The sequence below is a fragment of the Triticum dicoccoides genome, chromosome 3B (genome assembly GCF_002162155.2).
Source record: "Triticum dicoccoides isolate Atlit2015 ecotype Zavitan chromosome 3B, WEW_v2.0, whole genome shotgun sequence".
Classification (NCBI taxonomy): domain Eukaryota; kingdom Viridiplantae; phylum Streptophyta; class Magnoliopsida; order Poales; family Poaceae; genus Triticum; species Triticum dicoccoides.
The window spans coordinates 558,479,813-558,495,362 of record NC_041385.1 but is presented as its reverse complement, the minus strand read 5'-3'; the positions used below and the strand labels follow the sequence as shown (position 1 = coordinate 558,495,362).

The window sequence follows — 15,550 nt, the reverse complement described above, 5'->3', positions numbered from 1 at the left end:
TTGTAATTTGTATAACTGTACTGTTGGTTATTACTAGAAAACGACTTTGAGCCATATATATAGATGCTACACTCCACTCACTAAACGACTTTGAGTTTCTAGCTTGAAATGAAATCTAGACCTGCACTCTTTAACATTATTCTGTGCTTGATGATGGTCATGTGTATTGCTTGAAATTATCATGTTGTTTACTAGCAGTTGCAGTGCTTTTATTATTTAATTTCCACAAATATTTCCCCTCAATCTGAAGATATGAACTATGCTCCTCCTCCTGGTTTGTGTGTTGCTTCCGCTGGATGATGCTCTGTTTCCTCAGTGTGTGGCAACCCTTCATTAAGATTGGGAATAAACAGAGAACCGCGGCCGCGTTGTTTTGGTGCTCCAGCGACCTACCTTATCTCCCTTGAGGCGTCTTCGCGTGCCATTGTCCTCCCTCCACGCCAACCATGGCGGTCTTCACGCGCCGTTGTCCTCCCTCTGCTCCAACCGTGGCGCACCAGTGACGACGAGCAGCAGAGCCTACATGCCATCGCCGGTGAGTTGCGGCAAAAGGGTCGTCAAAAAGATGTCGAGGAAACCGTAAGCTCACGTTCGCGTTCAAGGTAAGTGAGTCGCGACAAAGGGTCATCAAGCAGATGTCGAGGAAACCGTAAGCTCACATCCGCGTTCAAGGCAAACACGCTCCGGCGGCCCCGAGGACGGCGAGAACACATCCACTTGGAAGCAGCTAAGAGATGTGTTTGACGATTTCATGTTGACTGAGAGATATGTTTGACGATTTGATGTTGTTTGTGTCCTTCGCGGATTAATACTGATCACAAAACTAAAAAGGAAACGGATTACTGGATCAGAAGTGCAACAACAAAACAGTCTAATATAAACTGTTGTAGTACTACCCAGCTTTGAGAGTGTGGACGCCCAGACAGAAAAAAGTAAAGCCAACTTAGTACATGCCCGCGAATCAACCTGTGGTTGAGTTGGTTAGGTGGACAGTGGTATCCCCAACCCACCAGGGTTCAAATCCTGGTGCTCGCATTATTCCTGGATTTATTTCAGGATTTCCGGCGATGCACTTTCAGTGGGAGGAGACGTTCCCGTCGACGACGAGGCGCCTACGGTGACTTCGTAAATCTCAAGATGATATGCCGGCTCAGTCTCTCGGAGGTGCTCACAGGGGTAGGGTGTGCGTGTGTGCGTTCATAGGGATGAGTGTATGCGCGTGTATATGAGCGCTTATGTCTGTACTGATGCTCAAAAAAAAAACTTAATACATGCCCATGTTTTACTTTTTCGCCTGGTGCAACGCAGAGGTATTTGTACGTGCAACAAATTTACTGATATTCAATGGACTCCGTTTAATTTGAAGAGTATCTGTATATTTCTTGCTAATCAAAACATGTACTGGATTGTTTAGTAGTTCGGCAGATGGGTGACTAGAACAAAGTATTGCAGCATATCATCTTAAAATTGTATTTGGTTAGAACACACTACAAGTAACCCAAAGATCTAAACATATATTTGTATAGTTGGTAATCATGTAGATCTTGTAGGTATGCTAGGTGAATACTAAGTGCTTGCAAGAGTGGATGTATTAGTACAGATCTTTCACACATGTAGTTTTTGGAGGCACAACTTTTACATGCCCCTCATCCTAATTTAAAAGTAGTTTCTACTGTTCATTTATTTCTGATGTGCCTCATGAAGTATTTTGTTGTCCACATGGGAAGATGAAAGACCACAAATCCCATTTTTAAAGGTAAATATCGACGATCTTATTTCTGATGTTTGCGAAACATGGATTAAAAAAGTGTTGTATAATGGCACATGGAGCGGGTTTTAATTTTTCGCCCGATGCAACGCACGGGCATTTGTACTAGTCTAAGATAAAGTCTGGTGGAGAGTCCACCCATATCTCCGATCGATTTTCAGCTACACCTACTTTAGCGAGTTTATGAGCAGCTACATTCCCTGAACGTCTAACCCACGAAACCTTGGTTTCCTCCATTAAATGGAGCATTGCCTTGATGTCCTGCACCCATGGTCCCACAGTTGATAAGTTCTTCTCTGGATTGTTAAGCATCTGCACCACGACTTGATTGTCTAACTCAGTATGAGCTCGCTGAATATGAAGATCAATGGCCACCTGAACAGCTTTCCTGCATGCCAAAACTTCCACCAGCTTGGGATCAGTGATGTGTGGGAAGTATTGACATATACCAGCCCTAAACGCAGCATTGTGATCTATGAATACTGCACCACCTCCTCCTTTGTCTCCATGCCTTGAGACCGCGCCATCGGAGTTGATCTTGATCCATCCATCTTCAGGAGGCTCCCGATGCTGGATGGTTTTTAGCTCCGGCTGCGGCGCCCTCGTCTCATGTGCACTTCTCCAGTCCATGATCTGCACCTGTACTGTTGCTAATATCTCATGTGGTAGTGCTATTTTCCTTCCCCCCCCTCGCTTCGTTTCTGGCCAGCCACAGGCCATATGCCGCTTGCACCATCATCTCTTTTTCATCTCCAGAGGCCTTAGCGAACCAGTCCAGCAGCCATGACGCGAGAGCTCGCTGAGATGCAATAAACTGCGGCGGGGAGTTCATTCTTATTGTATGCTGTGCACGTATCAGCTCCCAGAACTGAACCGCATGTTGGCAAGCCCAAAACCTATGCACCATTGCCTCCTCTCGTCCACACACCATACAAAAGACTCCCAGTTTTATCCGTCGACGATGGAGTTCCGCCCCACAGCTAGACCATTACGGATCATTCGCCACATATGGATTTTTACTTTCACCAGTGCGCTAGTTTCCCAAAGTGCAAGAAATCCTCTGTGCTTTCTAACCGAGCTTGAGGATTTCAGCTGTCCGGTCCTAGCCCTGTTCATTGACATTCTCAAATGATATGCTGACCTGACAGAAAAAATGTCGTTCCTCGTAAAGTTCCACGCAAGAAAATCCTGTGAGTCCGGTCCTCCTATTGCTATTTGCTTCACGTCCGTTGCATCATCCGGGGTGAACATGGCGTCCACAATCTCCTCATTCCATGCAGTCCCCTCCTCTGTCATAAGATCCGCAACCTTATTGACACCCTGAATATATATCTGACCAAGAGGTCTAGTAGAGCCCCCTCTTGGGATCCATGGGTCATGATGGATATTAATGCTTTCACCCGAACCCACTCTCCATATAAGTCTTTCTCGCAGAAAATCCCTTCCATGCAATATGCTTCGAAACGTGTACGATCCAGAAGACGGGCAAGTGTCCGACAAGATTGTGTCGTCCTTAAAATACCGTGCTTTGAGCACTCTCGCACACAGAGAAGTGGGCACCTGAAGTACCCGCCATGCTTGTTTGGCCAACAACGCTTGGTTAAAAGCCTCAGGGTCCCGAAAGCCCATACCACCATCCCGCTTGCTAGCACACATTTTCTGCCAAGCTACCCAATGGACCTTCCTTTCACCATTCATTGCACCCCACCAGAATTTAGAAGAGATCGAGGTCAGGTTCCGACGCATCTTCTTCATGAGGTGAAAACAACTCATGGTGTACGCCGGTGTCACTTGGAGAACCAATTTAATCAGAACTTCTCTGGCTGCTTTAGACAGCCCTTGGCCCTTCCATCCACTCACTTTGCCTTTAGAACATTCAGTAACATATTTGGAAGTACCATATTTTGATCTACCAACCAGTGTTGGAAGACCCAAATAACGCTCACTAAGAGCTTCAGACTGAATGCCTACAACAAGTTTCATTTGCTCCTTGAAATCACTTTGACTCCCCCTCCCAAAGAAAATAGAGGATTTTTGTAAGTTAACTTTTTGCCGAGAAGCTTTTTCATACTTAACAAGAATCTATTTTAGTGTCTCCATATTTTCTGTTGTTCCCTCTAGGAACACAATACTATCATCAGCAAACAGAAGGTGAGTTACATGGGGGCCCGTGCTCCCAAATCTCACCCCTTTAATTTCCCTGTCATTTTGAGCCTTCTTGAGGAGCGCTGAGAATCCTTCCACACAAAACAAAAAAAGATAAGGTGACAACGGATCACCCTGTTTGAGCCCATGGGAGGGTAAAAACTTCCTTGATAGTCCACCATTCAACTTAACCGAAAAACGCGCCGATGTAACACATCTCATGATCATGGAAACCCATTGGGGGGCGAAGCCGAACTGTGACAAAATTTGTTCCAAAAAAATCCACTCAACCCTGTCGTATGCCTTCATCATATCCAACTTGATTGCACATAAGCTCTTCTTCCTCTTCCTCTTCCGAATTGCATGTACACACTTGTATGCCACCAAGACATTATCCGTGATCAACCGTCCCGGCACAAAAACACCCTGTTCTTCAGAAATAAGAACTGGCAGTATACCCTTAAGTCGGTTTGCAAGAACCTTAGTTGCAATTTTATATAAAACGTTACATAAACTAATAGGCCGGAACTGAGAAAGTAACCCCGGTGAGTTTACTTTAGGGATCATAACAATAACTGTATCATTGAACCCTTCCGGAGATAGTGCACCATTCAGAAAATCACGAACAGCCCTACACACGTCACCCTTAACCATCGACCAGTGTCTTTGGTAAAACAGCGCCGGGATCCCATCAGGGCCTGGTGCCTTCGTCGGTCCCATCTGGAACAATGCACACTCTATTTCATCATCAGATATTGGGGCTGTTAGTTTCCCATTCATATCATCAGAGACCAGCTTCTCAATATTCTCCAATAGAGCATTAGCATCAACCGAACCTTCAGATGTAAAAAGGGACTCATAAAAATTTGCTGCCATATCTCTCATCTCCTCGTTGACCATGCATTTAGTCCCATCATCCCTTCGTAGCGCTCGGATCGTGTTCTTTCTCTTGCGGTGGGATGCTCAATTCTGAAAGTACTTCGTATTCTGATCTCCGGCACGTAACCAGTCAACATGAGAGCGCTGCTTGTACAACACCTCTTCCCTCGCATACATCTCCCTGAGTTGCTGCTCTATGTCACAGACCTCTAGTGAGCATCCGGTCATGTCAGCTTTAATGTGAGCTTCAGCTAGCTGGGATTTCATCTTAGCAATTTGTCTCCTTACTGATCCAAATACCTCCCGAGCCCACCTTTGCATGCTCCCTGTCATCTTGCCAAGGCGGTCCCAGATTGCAGCTAATGTATCCTCTCCTGATCCTGCCGCTAGCCATGCTTCCTGAACCATAGCTTCATACTGCTCATGCCTCATCCATGCTTCTTCGAATTGGAAAGGCCTCGGCCCCCTTCCGTCAGTGCGCGGAGCTGTCTCCAATGCCCTAAATGGCCTGATGGTCAGATTCTTCCGTTACCAAGTGCTCCACGTGCGTCTCCGGGAACAGCTCTAGAAAGCCATCAGTACATGTGGCACGGTCTAGCCGAACCTTAACATTATTCGCACCATCCCGTTTATTATCCCAAGTGTACGGGTACCCTGAGAACCCCAAATCAGCAAGTCCACAATCGGTCAAACAGTCCCGAAAAGCTTCCATTTGAGCAAATGGCCTTGGGTTACCACCTAGTTGATCCGATTGAAAGAGGGCCTCATTGTAGTCACCTACACAAATCCATGAAGATTATCTTGTGCCCTCAAATAACGAATTGCATCCCAGGATTTTTTCCGTAATTCCGTCTTAGGCTCCCCATAGAAACCAGTGAATCTATAGGATTTGCCCTCCCACACCATTTCCACATCGATGAAGTATTGGCACCACGGCCTCACCTTTACCTGCACACCATCTCTCCACCACAATGCTAATCCACCACTCAAGCCCTGGCAGTCCACGGCTACTCCACTCCTAAACCCCAAACTCCACTTTAATTTTTCCATCGCCCTCGCCTTCTTATTTGTTTCAGAAAGAAAAACCACCGCTGGGTTGTATGACCTAATCAGGTCCCAAAGTTCGCCAACTGTCGAGTGCAACCCCAACCCCCGACAGTTCCAGGCTAGCACGCCGCTGTATTATCATGTTCGGAGATGCGGTTAAACACTGAAGACGTTTTCTGTCTTGTCTCGCGAATGATAACATCCTGGTTACTTAGCCTACCTGACTCCCCTTTCACCACCCAGTGTTGTCTCGGTCTCCTCTTCCTATCACCTGGGCGGTTTGATATTGGTTCTGCTTTGGTTGATATTTAGCATATTCAGCCCTTGGACGCCTAACATAATAACCTGGGCGCCTCTCTCCCTCCCTTCCATAACCAGAGCCGCTAGCACCATCATACCTTTGGGACTCATACCTTTTCCTTAGCTCCTGCCTCATATCCATTTGCTTAGCTTTCAGATCCTGCCTGAACTCTCTTTCTTTCTTTTTTTCCAGACTATCTCGCAGATCCTTCCCTTTCCTACCATAATCTCTTTCTTCAGCCGGCCAGTGCTGCTGTTTGTTTGGACTACTCACATCTTCAAAAGCATGCTTACCCTCACCGCCAGTGCGGGAGTCAGCAGAAGCAGTGCCATTAAAATCTCGGTGTAAGTTTCTCTTTGTTGGGAGGTCTCGCACAAAACCCTGCATGTTCCTCCCCCTGTCATCCTCACTTGAGCACGCACTACTTACACCTTTAAAACTTTGGCTGTGTCCTTCTCCTCCTCTGTGGTTCCCCTCCTTAATAGAAGATGAGCGCCCCGGTGAGGCCCGGAGCCACTCTCCCCATTGCATGTCCGAGATGACCAGAGGGAGACATCCCTCTGAACCATGCACTAGTCTACCACAGTCGAAACAAAAATGAGGGATCTTCTCATATGTAAACTCGAACCAGGTTCCATCAGGATCATCATATAATTCTTTCAAGTTGAAACCCCTTACAAGCGGCTCGTAGATCGACAGTTTAGTTCAGACCCTTAGATGAATCCCTTTGGCAAAACCATCTTCTTCCATGTCAACATGCACTGCTTTACCAAGCCAATTCCCCAGTGCCTCCCCGAAGGCCTTTGTTCTTTTGTCCAGCGGGAGATCTGTCACTCTTACCCATACCTCAACCGTATCAAAACTCATCTCTGACGGCCTTATACTACCTTCATAATCTTTGAGCACCAGGACATTGAAATCAAACTGCCACGGTCCATTATTCAGAGCATGCCTCCAATCTCCTTCACTTCCAAAGTGGACGACAAATTTGTTCCCCCCAATGTCACTAAACTTCGTCCCTCCACCAGCCACCGAAATCCACACCACCACTGGCAGGAAACCCTAACCCTAGCGCCCTGCGACAGTCGCCTTCGCGATCGCCACAAATCGCCTCTCCGTGTTTCCTGTCAAGGTGGACCCGCTCCTAGTACCGTGCCCCTGACAGTCTAATTGCACATATTCATCGTTAACAGTAACTAATGGAACAACGATAACTTGATCCTGGTGGGTAGCTTGTACGTCGTTGTTGTCATTGGTCCGACTACAGTCATAGCTGGTCGTATCAGCCTGTTAGGGAAAATATGTTCAATCGTGAATATCTTTCTAGTAGTCCAAAGAGCCCAACATAACGCGGAGAACCCCATCCAGAATAAACGTCTATTTTGCCCCAACAACTCGGTTGCTAAAGGACGGAGCTCAGCAAATGAATTAGGAGCCTGGGAAACTCCCAACCATGAAAGAATACATCACCACGCCAGCTTGGGTAAAACGCACCCAAAGAAACTGTGATCCGAGTCCTCAAGGTTGTTACAAAGGGCACATCGATCGGACCCAGGGCCGTTACGTTTGCGAATCTGATCAGCTGCGGGAAGCCGGCCTCTGATGGCCTGCCACTTGAAAAATCTTGACCTTAGGCGGTACCCTAGCAAGCTAGACATGTTTGAACTTATTCATGGGAGCACCAGAAATTCAAGGCAAGTAAAGCGACTTGACAGAGAATCCGCCTGAAGCGGAGTGGGGCCAAGCAACAGAATCATCCTCCTCCGAGAGAATAGGGAAACGAGCAGCAAGAAGATGGCGTTCTCCCAACTCTTCATGAGAGAGGGTTCTCCTGAAACCCAAATCCTAGTCTAAACAGGAGAGCTCAAAGATTGAGATCTCCGGTTCTGTGCAGTAGGAGAACAAAGTCGGGAAGGCAACAACTAAAAGTTAATCACCACACCACCAATCGAGCCAAAAACGAGTGGAAGAACCGTTCCCAACCACAAACTTAACCTGAAGTCCTCACACACTTTAATAAGATGACGCCAGAACTGGGATCCACCTGAGGGAGAAGCAAATAAAGGACTGCAATTAGGAAAATATTTGCCTTTGCGAACCCGTAGTAAGAATTTTCCACCACCACTTAATAATAAGGCACTTGTTCATAATGGAGGTATTAAGGATACCCAACCCACCACGGGTTTTAGGGCGGCAAATATGTTGCCACTTCACCAACCTATATTTGCGACGATTATCAGCAGCATTCTAGTAGAAACCCTATGCTTGTCAAGACCCACATGAATCCCCTCGGTAAGGCGGTAAAAACCCATTATAAACATAGGTAGAGAAGAAAGACAAGCATTGGTAAGACAAAACTTTGCCAGCGTTCGTGTTGTATTTGTCGCGCCAAGGCACGACACAATTTCCAACCTTGGCCACAAGAGGCATGAAATCTTTGGCACAAAGTTTGAAAGGCGCTATAGGAAGGCCAAGATATTTGAAAGGAAAGGGCCCAAGTTGGCAATTCAGCACCTGCGAAACTCTCAAATCATCAACCTCATTCAACCTAGTGACTAAGACCTCACTCTTAGAAAAATTAATTTTCAGCCACGAGAGCGCTTCGAACAGAGCAAAATAAACTTTAAGTTAGCAATGCAGAGATCATTAAGCTCAATCATAAGAATAGTATCATCTGCATATTGCAGATGGGTGTCCCCTTCCGGAATGAGATGATAAACCACAGGAGAGATGTGACCAGCCATGACAGAATGCAAGAGTGCACTTCAGCAACAAAATTAAAGAGGAGTAGGGAAATGGGGTCTCCCTGCCGCAGGCCCCTACCGTTGGCAAGGTAGTTACTAATCGCACCATTCACGGCCACCGCCATGTGTCCACCAGACATGAATTGCATGAGGCGATGGACATAAGCTCCATCAAAGCCTTTGGCCAACAAGTACCTTGCATAAAAAGTCCCAACTCACTGAATCATAAGCTTTTTCGAAGTCCAATTTAAGGATCAAGGCTTTCGTCTTCCTCACCCTGAGGTCGTGCATAATTTCATGAAGACTAAGAATCCCATCTAAAATAAATCTACCATTCACAAAAGCAGAGTGCGACGGGCTGAGAACTTTATGCGCTACCGGAGAAAGGCGAGCAGCAGCAAACCCTTTGGCAGGAAACTTGGCCAAGTAAGAACGGTAGTAGTAAAAATTCTTTATTTATTGGAGGGTAGGCTTGAGCCTGTTTAAGCTTGCATAGCAGACTCACCTCTGCCTATATGTATATTGTCATCAACTTTTAAATATGTTGAAGGGCATGATTGGACTTTCACTCATGTCTCTCCGTTTAGGAAAGAGGTTCTTTGGGCAGTGAGTCGTAACTAATAGAAGGTAAGCATGACAAATTTGCCTGAGTTCAATTTTTTGCTAGGATTTTTTGTACTTGTTAAAAGAATTCTCCGCCTTGCAATGATATAAATTACCAGAAAAAAAGTTTGATTTGTCATCCTATCTTAGTGAATGTCAGTGCAATAACATACTCGATAGAAAAACTGAAATGATAAACCAAACGTAACTTAGATGGTTAAATTCCTCGTGGTGAAACCAGCTCACCAGAGACACTGATCCTAGACTTAGACATGGCTGCTTGCATTTTCTTAAATTATTTTCAGACTTTCCAGTGATGCTTGTTCAGGACGAGGCAACATTCTCATTGATTTATCGAAAAAGGCTTTCGCCCCGCTTTATATATAAAGCCACAACCAACTTATAACTAATGATACAACACCACACGCACCCAAGACAAGGTACAAAGATGCTAAGAAGCAGCTATCACTCCCACAACAAACCCAAGTAAACAGTAGATAGACACTAAGCCTCACTAGGAAGTCAAGGGAGCACTCAACCGGGAACAAGCCACCGAGAAAAGACCAAGCTACCCGCTGTTGATCTATGATCCCCAAGGTGACGCCTTCAAGAAGGATACGCCATCGGAGTGCCGCCACCACCCGATCCAGAGGATCACGATTTTCATCCGGGGCACCTTGGAGGACATGGAGTAACCATGACGGAGCCTTCAAGAAGATCACGACGTCCACGGACGACGCCTCCGTCGGCCTGGGAATGCCAGGCAGGGTATTCACCCAGGTAAACACACTCCGACTCCAAACAGGTTGCGACCAGTCCTGGGGATAGACGCCGCATCACAACCACCAATCGACAAGCACTAGCTGCCATGCCGCCCACACGACCATGGAGACTAGCCCGCACCTGAACCGCGAGCTCCGCCCACGAGCACGCCGCTCCCACCACCAAGGTCGCCGCCCTGCATCCCGACGCTCCAGACACCAACAAAGGGACGGACTTGGGACCGACCGGCAAAACTCTAGCATAACAGAGCCGCCGATGACTGGACTACCCCGAACAACGATCTGGAGCTCGGAAGCACTAGGTAGGGGAAATGGGGAGAAGAGGAGCGGAGCATGTCCGGGCCAGCGCCCCCTGCGCCGGTGACGGGTAGAGAGACCACCCATCCCCCTGCAACCTCCCCACACTACACCCCTGATGCCCCACCACGGCCTCCCGCAGCTCCACGCGGGGCAACATCAGCCAACCGTCCACCGGCAAGGGCCGTCGGCCCGTGCGCACCCAGCCGCCAAAGAGGGCCTCCAAAGCGCTCATCCACCGAGGGACCACCGCACCACCGGCAGCCGCTGCTGTAGCAGCTCGCCACGCGCTGCCACGGTCCACTCCCAACGCCACGACCACGCCGGGTCGAGGCCAGCCCCCGCGCCGCCTGTCGAGGGAGAGCCACCAGATCCAGATCTGATTTGGGCCGCCGCCACCGCCAGGCTCGCGCCACCGCCACCACCAGGGGCACATCCCGCCAGTGGCGGACCTACCATTGGGGCGAGCAGGGGCGGCCGCCCCGGCTCTCCTGATGCGGAGCAGGGTACCCTAGCTCAGCCTCTTTCAGTTTTAGTCGAAGGGGAGCAGCTCCATTGACGATGAGATCCGTTTCTGTTGGACAGTTATGTTCCTAAGCAAGAAGAAAGAAAAGATGGGCCTAGACGACTGGACTTTGTGGGCTTTAGTTAGCTGTGGAAAGCCCTTTTTTTCAGGAACCAACGCACCATGTACACCACGTGCAGTAGCCTGTAGCCTACTGAATCGTTCGATTCAGTATTGGTCGATTGGAGAAAAATTCCCACAATGCCTCACAAATTCCAATCCCTAGCTCACCTTCACGACCATGTTAGTAGGCAATGAAATTTAGATACATATTTTTTTCCTTGTTTTACATGTTGTAGGTTTTGCTTGGAGTTTTGGGTCGTGTTGTTACAGCCAACGAGTGTTCAGGCAACAAGAGACCATGTTAGTAGTTTCTAAGATGTTTTTTCTAATATAAGTTTCCATGTTTTTAGTAGTTGAATCTTATCCATATTGAAACTCAACCTTTCGAGGCCATTTATTGTGTTGAAAACACTTGCATTGTGCTTCAATTTTTTTGTCCTAACATGTTCGCCCCGGCTAACTTGAATTCCTGGGTCCGCCACTGCATCCCGCCAGGCACACCACCTAGCCCACCACACCGGGGCAGCAGCCACCAGCGCCGCCGCACCCCACCAAGCGCAGCGCCCCCGAACGACGAGGCCGTCCCGCGTCGCCAACCACCGCTTGAGGAGGAGAGGAGGCCCCGCCGCCGCCGCCGCTGGCCGGGCTTTGCCCGCCAGCGGGCCCGGCGGCGGCGAGTGGAGTGGAGGAGGGGAGGGGACTAGGAGCGGCGGCGGCTCCCGCTAGCGATGGGGGGAGGAGTCTTTTTCGCTCCCCTCTTACTCTAGGGGAGGGTGAATGACTTTGTTGTTCTTATTGATTTTGAAGGCGCCTACATCCGTACCATGTTTAAAAATACATGGCAATGACACTTGTATGTATACAAGAAGGCGACGACTTCCTTGGGTTGGAGGACGATTCACTTCACCCCGTATCCACGGGATGTTCACCGATTTCCGTTACAGTCGGCAGTAAACGACCAAACAAACACCGGACCCTCGTTAAAACCGACGACGACGCCGCAGCCGTAGGCTCGACGCCAAACTTTTTCAGAAACACTGCACGTTCAGAATCTCCTCGAAAGGGACGCCACAAGAACCCGGGCGTACGCTTCGCCCGTGACGAGCGCCGCACACGCTAGCGCGCCGTCCAAGCGCTCGGCGCCTCTGACCCGGAGCGCCACCCCATCACGGGACCGCCTGCCGCGCCTTGTCCCGTTGCTCTTTGCTCCCTACGTTTTCCTGCGCCCCGAACGCCACTTTCGCGCGCGCCTGTACACGCCATTTCCCATCACTCATCGCCGTCATCCTCAGCGCTGTACTGCCGCTCCCGTGTTCTTGACCTGAGAGATGGATGCGGGGAGCGCCGGCGAGGCGGGACGGCAGGAGGGGACTCCGATGGGCCCCGCGGCGCCGTTTGGCAGGTCGTCGTCGTCGTCGGGTCTCGGCGCGAAGGGCGGCGCAGCACCCCAGAGCTTCGACGGCGCGCTCAGAGTTGAGTGGTTCTTTTCCCAACCATACCGCGTCAAGTGCGCGCCTCTGATTAGTGCTTGCGGGTCGGACGTCCGACGCGTTCGTTGGGGTTTGCAGGAGCTCAAGGATCTGCAGTCCCAGCTGCACCAGGCGGCGGACTGCTGCGAGAAGGCGTTCCTCGCCACCGAGAAGAAGCAGCTGTAAGCGCAGACACTCCCATCGATTCTCTCACTCCAACACATTTTCTTTATTTTCCTCCCGTGGTCGTGGAATTGATGGCCGCGTGTAACTTTCATTTCCTGCGCGTGGTGGTGAAGAATCCTGGACAGTACAAAGAGCTACATCTGCAACGCGGTAGTAGCGGTGATTGATCATCTGGGGACCGTTTCATCCAAGCTTGAGCACCAGCTGGAAGACAAGGCTGAGATCACGCAAACAGAGCAAAAGATCAACTTCCTGAAGCAGGTTGGGTGTTCTCTCCACTTGTAGCTATAAAAAAATTATGTATGGATATCTGGTGTAGTTACCAGAAATAGTTTGGATTAAACAATGAACCATATCTATGATGATAAAGTAGTTGAAACTTCAGAGGGTACACACTGGTTTTCAGATAACTTGGATGCTCTTTTCGTTGGCTTGGGAATTCCTCTCTGCTCTAATTTAGTATGCACCACTTGTTTCCTCATTCCGATTGACTTACAAAGTTGAGCTTGACTGCTGAGTGGTGATGAACTTCGACCAAGCGAAACCCTGCTATGCTCACTGAACTTTGTATGATCTCTTGATGTTACCAGAGGCTCTTGACATGCGAACAGTATGCAATTTCTCTCCAACTATTGGCCGTTCGTGCGGACACTGGCGCCGTTCAATATCATCGCCGTTATCTTTCGCAATGTACAGTTTTCAAACCGACTTGTATGATGAACATGCAAAATGCTTCAGCTCTGCTATGATTTACTAACTAGTACTACTTTTCACTACAGCTTCTGAAAGAAACAACGAGGAAAATGTCGCCAAGTCAAGGTTCACTCGCTACTAGTTACTTTTAGATTCTTTCGCTTTGTCTTCCTTTGTACCTGTGGTCTACAATTTGTATCACTGTATGACATTAGCAGCATTTTTTCACACAGCAGAGGTGGCCCAGAACCCTTCAAGCTCAATAGCGCAGTGGCGCCAGGATCTACTCGCACTCTGAAGCCATATGATGCTGAATCAACCATCGGTAAATTTTATTGCGACATGAAACATAGTATGAACAATTGTGTATTTGGCACCGGAAAGATATTCTGCTTCCATGCTACTGTGAAGAAGGATCCCAATCATTATAGCTGATCAAAATTTCCCTTTTTATGTACTCCTTCCGATCCAAAATAAGTGTCGGGTTTTAGTTCAAATTCGACACTGTTTTTGGATCAGAGGGAGTAACATTTTTTAGCATCCCTTCAACTACTAATAACACAGCAAGTTGTTCCCACTTTTTTAAAGCTTACTCTTTTCATATCGCCATGATTGATTTACCATATGGCTAATGACATGGTGATCTTATTAGGGAGGGAGCATGCCGTGGCGGGTTCAGACGTTGGAAACCCAGCATCCATAGCGAGGTCATTTTCCTTCAGAGCAGAGGTATTCCTATGTTATATTATACAGAAATATTTGCTGTAGACACTATCTACACCAAGAAATCAACACGACATTGCCAAGTGTGTAAGCTATTCAGTGATGCATGCTTCTTTTTTACCTTGATGCATAAGAATTTTTTTTCCTCTGAATTTTATGCAGGATGTTCACGTTGCTGCAGGGGGTCACCACAAGAAGAAGAAGAAAGGCAGCCATGGCAGCAACATCATGTCATTTCTCAAAAGAAGCAAGCGACATGGGTAAAGCCACCGGGTGCAGTTAGAATGTGGCTATCACCAGAGTTTTTGCCAGCCATCCGAATGTCCATTGTTCTGTAACAGGAATGTATGCATGTATGTTTGAGTTCTGCTCCGGTGCACACATGTGCAGACGTGCAGTAAATTGAAATTCAGGGTCGAGCTGAAACATTCATGCCACATCGGGGAGAAACACTCATGTTCATTTTATTTTCTGTCTGAAGAGTTCATACTATGGGAACTGGTGATAGTGTCGGACCACGAGCGTTCAGTCGACTTCCTTCGGGAACTTTATGCTAAGATCTCATCCTCTCCTTGGCAGATTGTTATTGGAGGGGATTTTAATCTCCTTCGGGGTGCTGCGGACAAAAGTAGGGGTGTTATTACCAACCAAAGGCTGGTTGAGAGCAACTCTAACGGGCCGACCCAAACGGACGGCGATTTTGTCCGCTTTTTGTCCGTTTGGGTCGGCCAGACGAACACGAACGTCCGCTTTCGCGTTTGGGTCGGCGCGTGCGCCCAACGCTGACGCGACCCATTTTGACGGCGAAAAAAAGAATGCATGCATATTTAACATAAAAACAACATCAATTAAATATTAAAGCCGGCCACATTAACATTTAATAAAAATAAAAACAAACTAAAAACTACGCGCCGGCGCGCTGCCCTAGGCGTCATCGTCGTCCTCGGGGTTCGTGAGGTCGATGAGCGTCGGCGCCGGACCGGCCCACGCGAACGCCATGTTCCAGAGCGCGGTCATGTCGGGCGCGGGCAGTGCCGCCACGGGCTGTGCCGCCGCGGCCTGGCACGCCTCCTCCTCGGCCTCGAGCTGCTCGGCCTCGGCGTCGCACTCGAGCATCTCGAGGTACTTGCTGTCGCGGCGCTCCTCGGCCACCCGGATCTGGCGCCAGTGCTCGAGGTACGCCGCCTCTTGCTCCGGCGTCGCCCCCAGCCAGACCGGCAACGCCCTGACCCACTCGCGCACTACTCCCGTCAGGAGTAGCACTCGATGGGCTCCGGCTCCGGCT

The 15,550-nt window shown here is 48.7% G+C and overlaps 1 protein-coding gene across 2 annotated transcripts; it reads left to right on the top strand.

Moving 5' to 3' along the window:
* The first annotated feature begins 12,350 nt into the window (after positions 1-12,350).
* Positions 12,351-14,763, top strand: LOC119277059 (probable protein ABIL5). Of its 2 annotated transcripts, none has more exons than XM_037558265.1 (8): positions 12,351-12,666; positions 12,763-12,845; positions 12,963-13,110; positions 13,440-13,539; positions 13,629-13,668; positions 13,776-13,867; positions 14,195-14,271; positions 14,428-14,763. In XM_037558265.1, the coding sequence occupies exons 1-8, from the start codon at positions 12,523-12,525 to the stop codon at positions 14,527-14,529; spliced, it is 786 nt and encodes a 261-aa protein (XP_037414162.1). In that variant the 5' UTR covers positions 12,351-12,522; the 3' UTR covers positions 14,530-14,763. The 2 variants fall into 2 exon arrangements, with proteins under 2 accessions (XP_037414162.1, XP_037414163.1); XM_037558266.1 differs by having other exon boundaries at positions 12,352-12,666; positions 13,779-13,867.
* Positions 14,764-15,550: the final 787 nt, after the last annotated feature.

What these genes read in the sequence shown, in the direction of transcription:
- LOC119277059 (XM_037558265.1), top strand. Translation starts at nt 12,523, where the DNA reads ATGGATGCGGGGAGCGCCGGCGAGGCGGGACGGCAGGAGGGGACTCCG. An exon ending in TGATGCTGAATCAACCATCG is followed by an intron (nt 13,868 to 14,194) that starts GTAAATTTTATT and finishes TGATCTTATTAG; the next exon opens with GGAGGGAGCATGCCGTGGCG. An exon ending in CATTTTCCTTCAGAGCAGAG is followed by an intron (nt 14,272 to 14,427) that starts GTATTCCTATGT and finishes AATTTTATGCAG; the next exon opens with GATGTTCACGTTGCTGCAGG.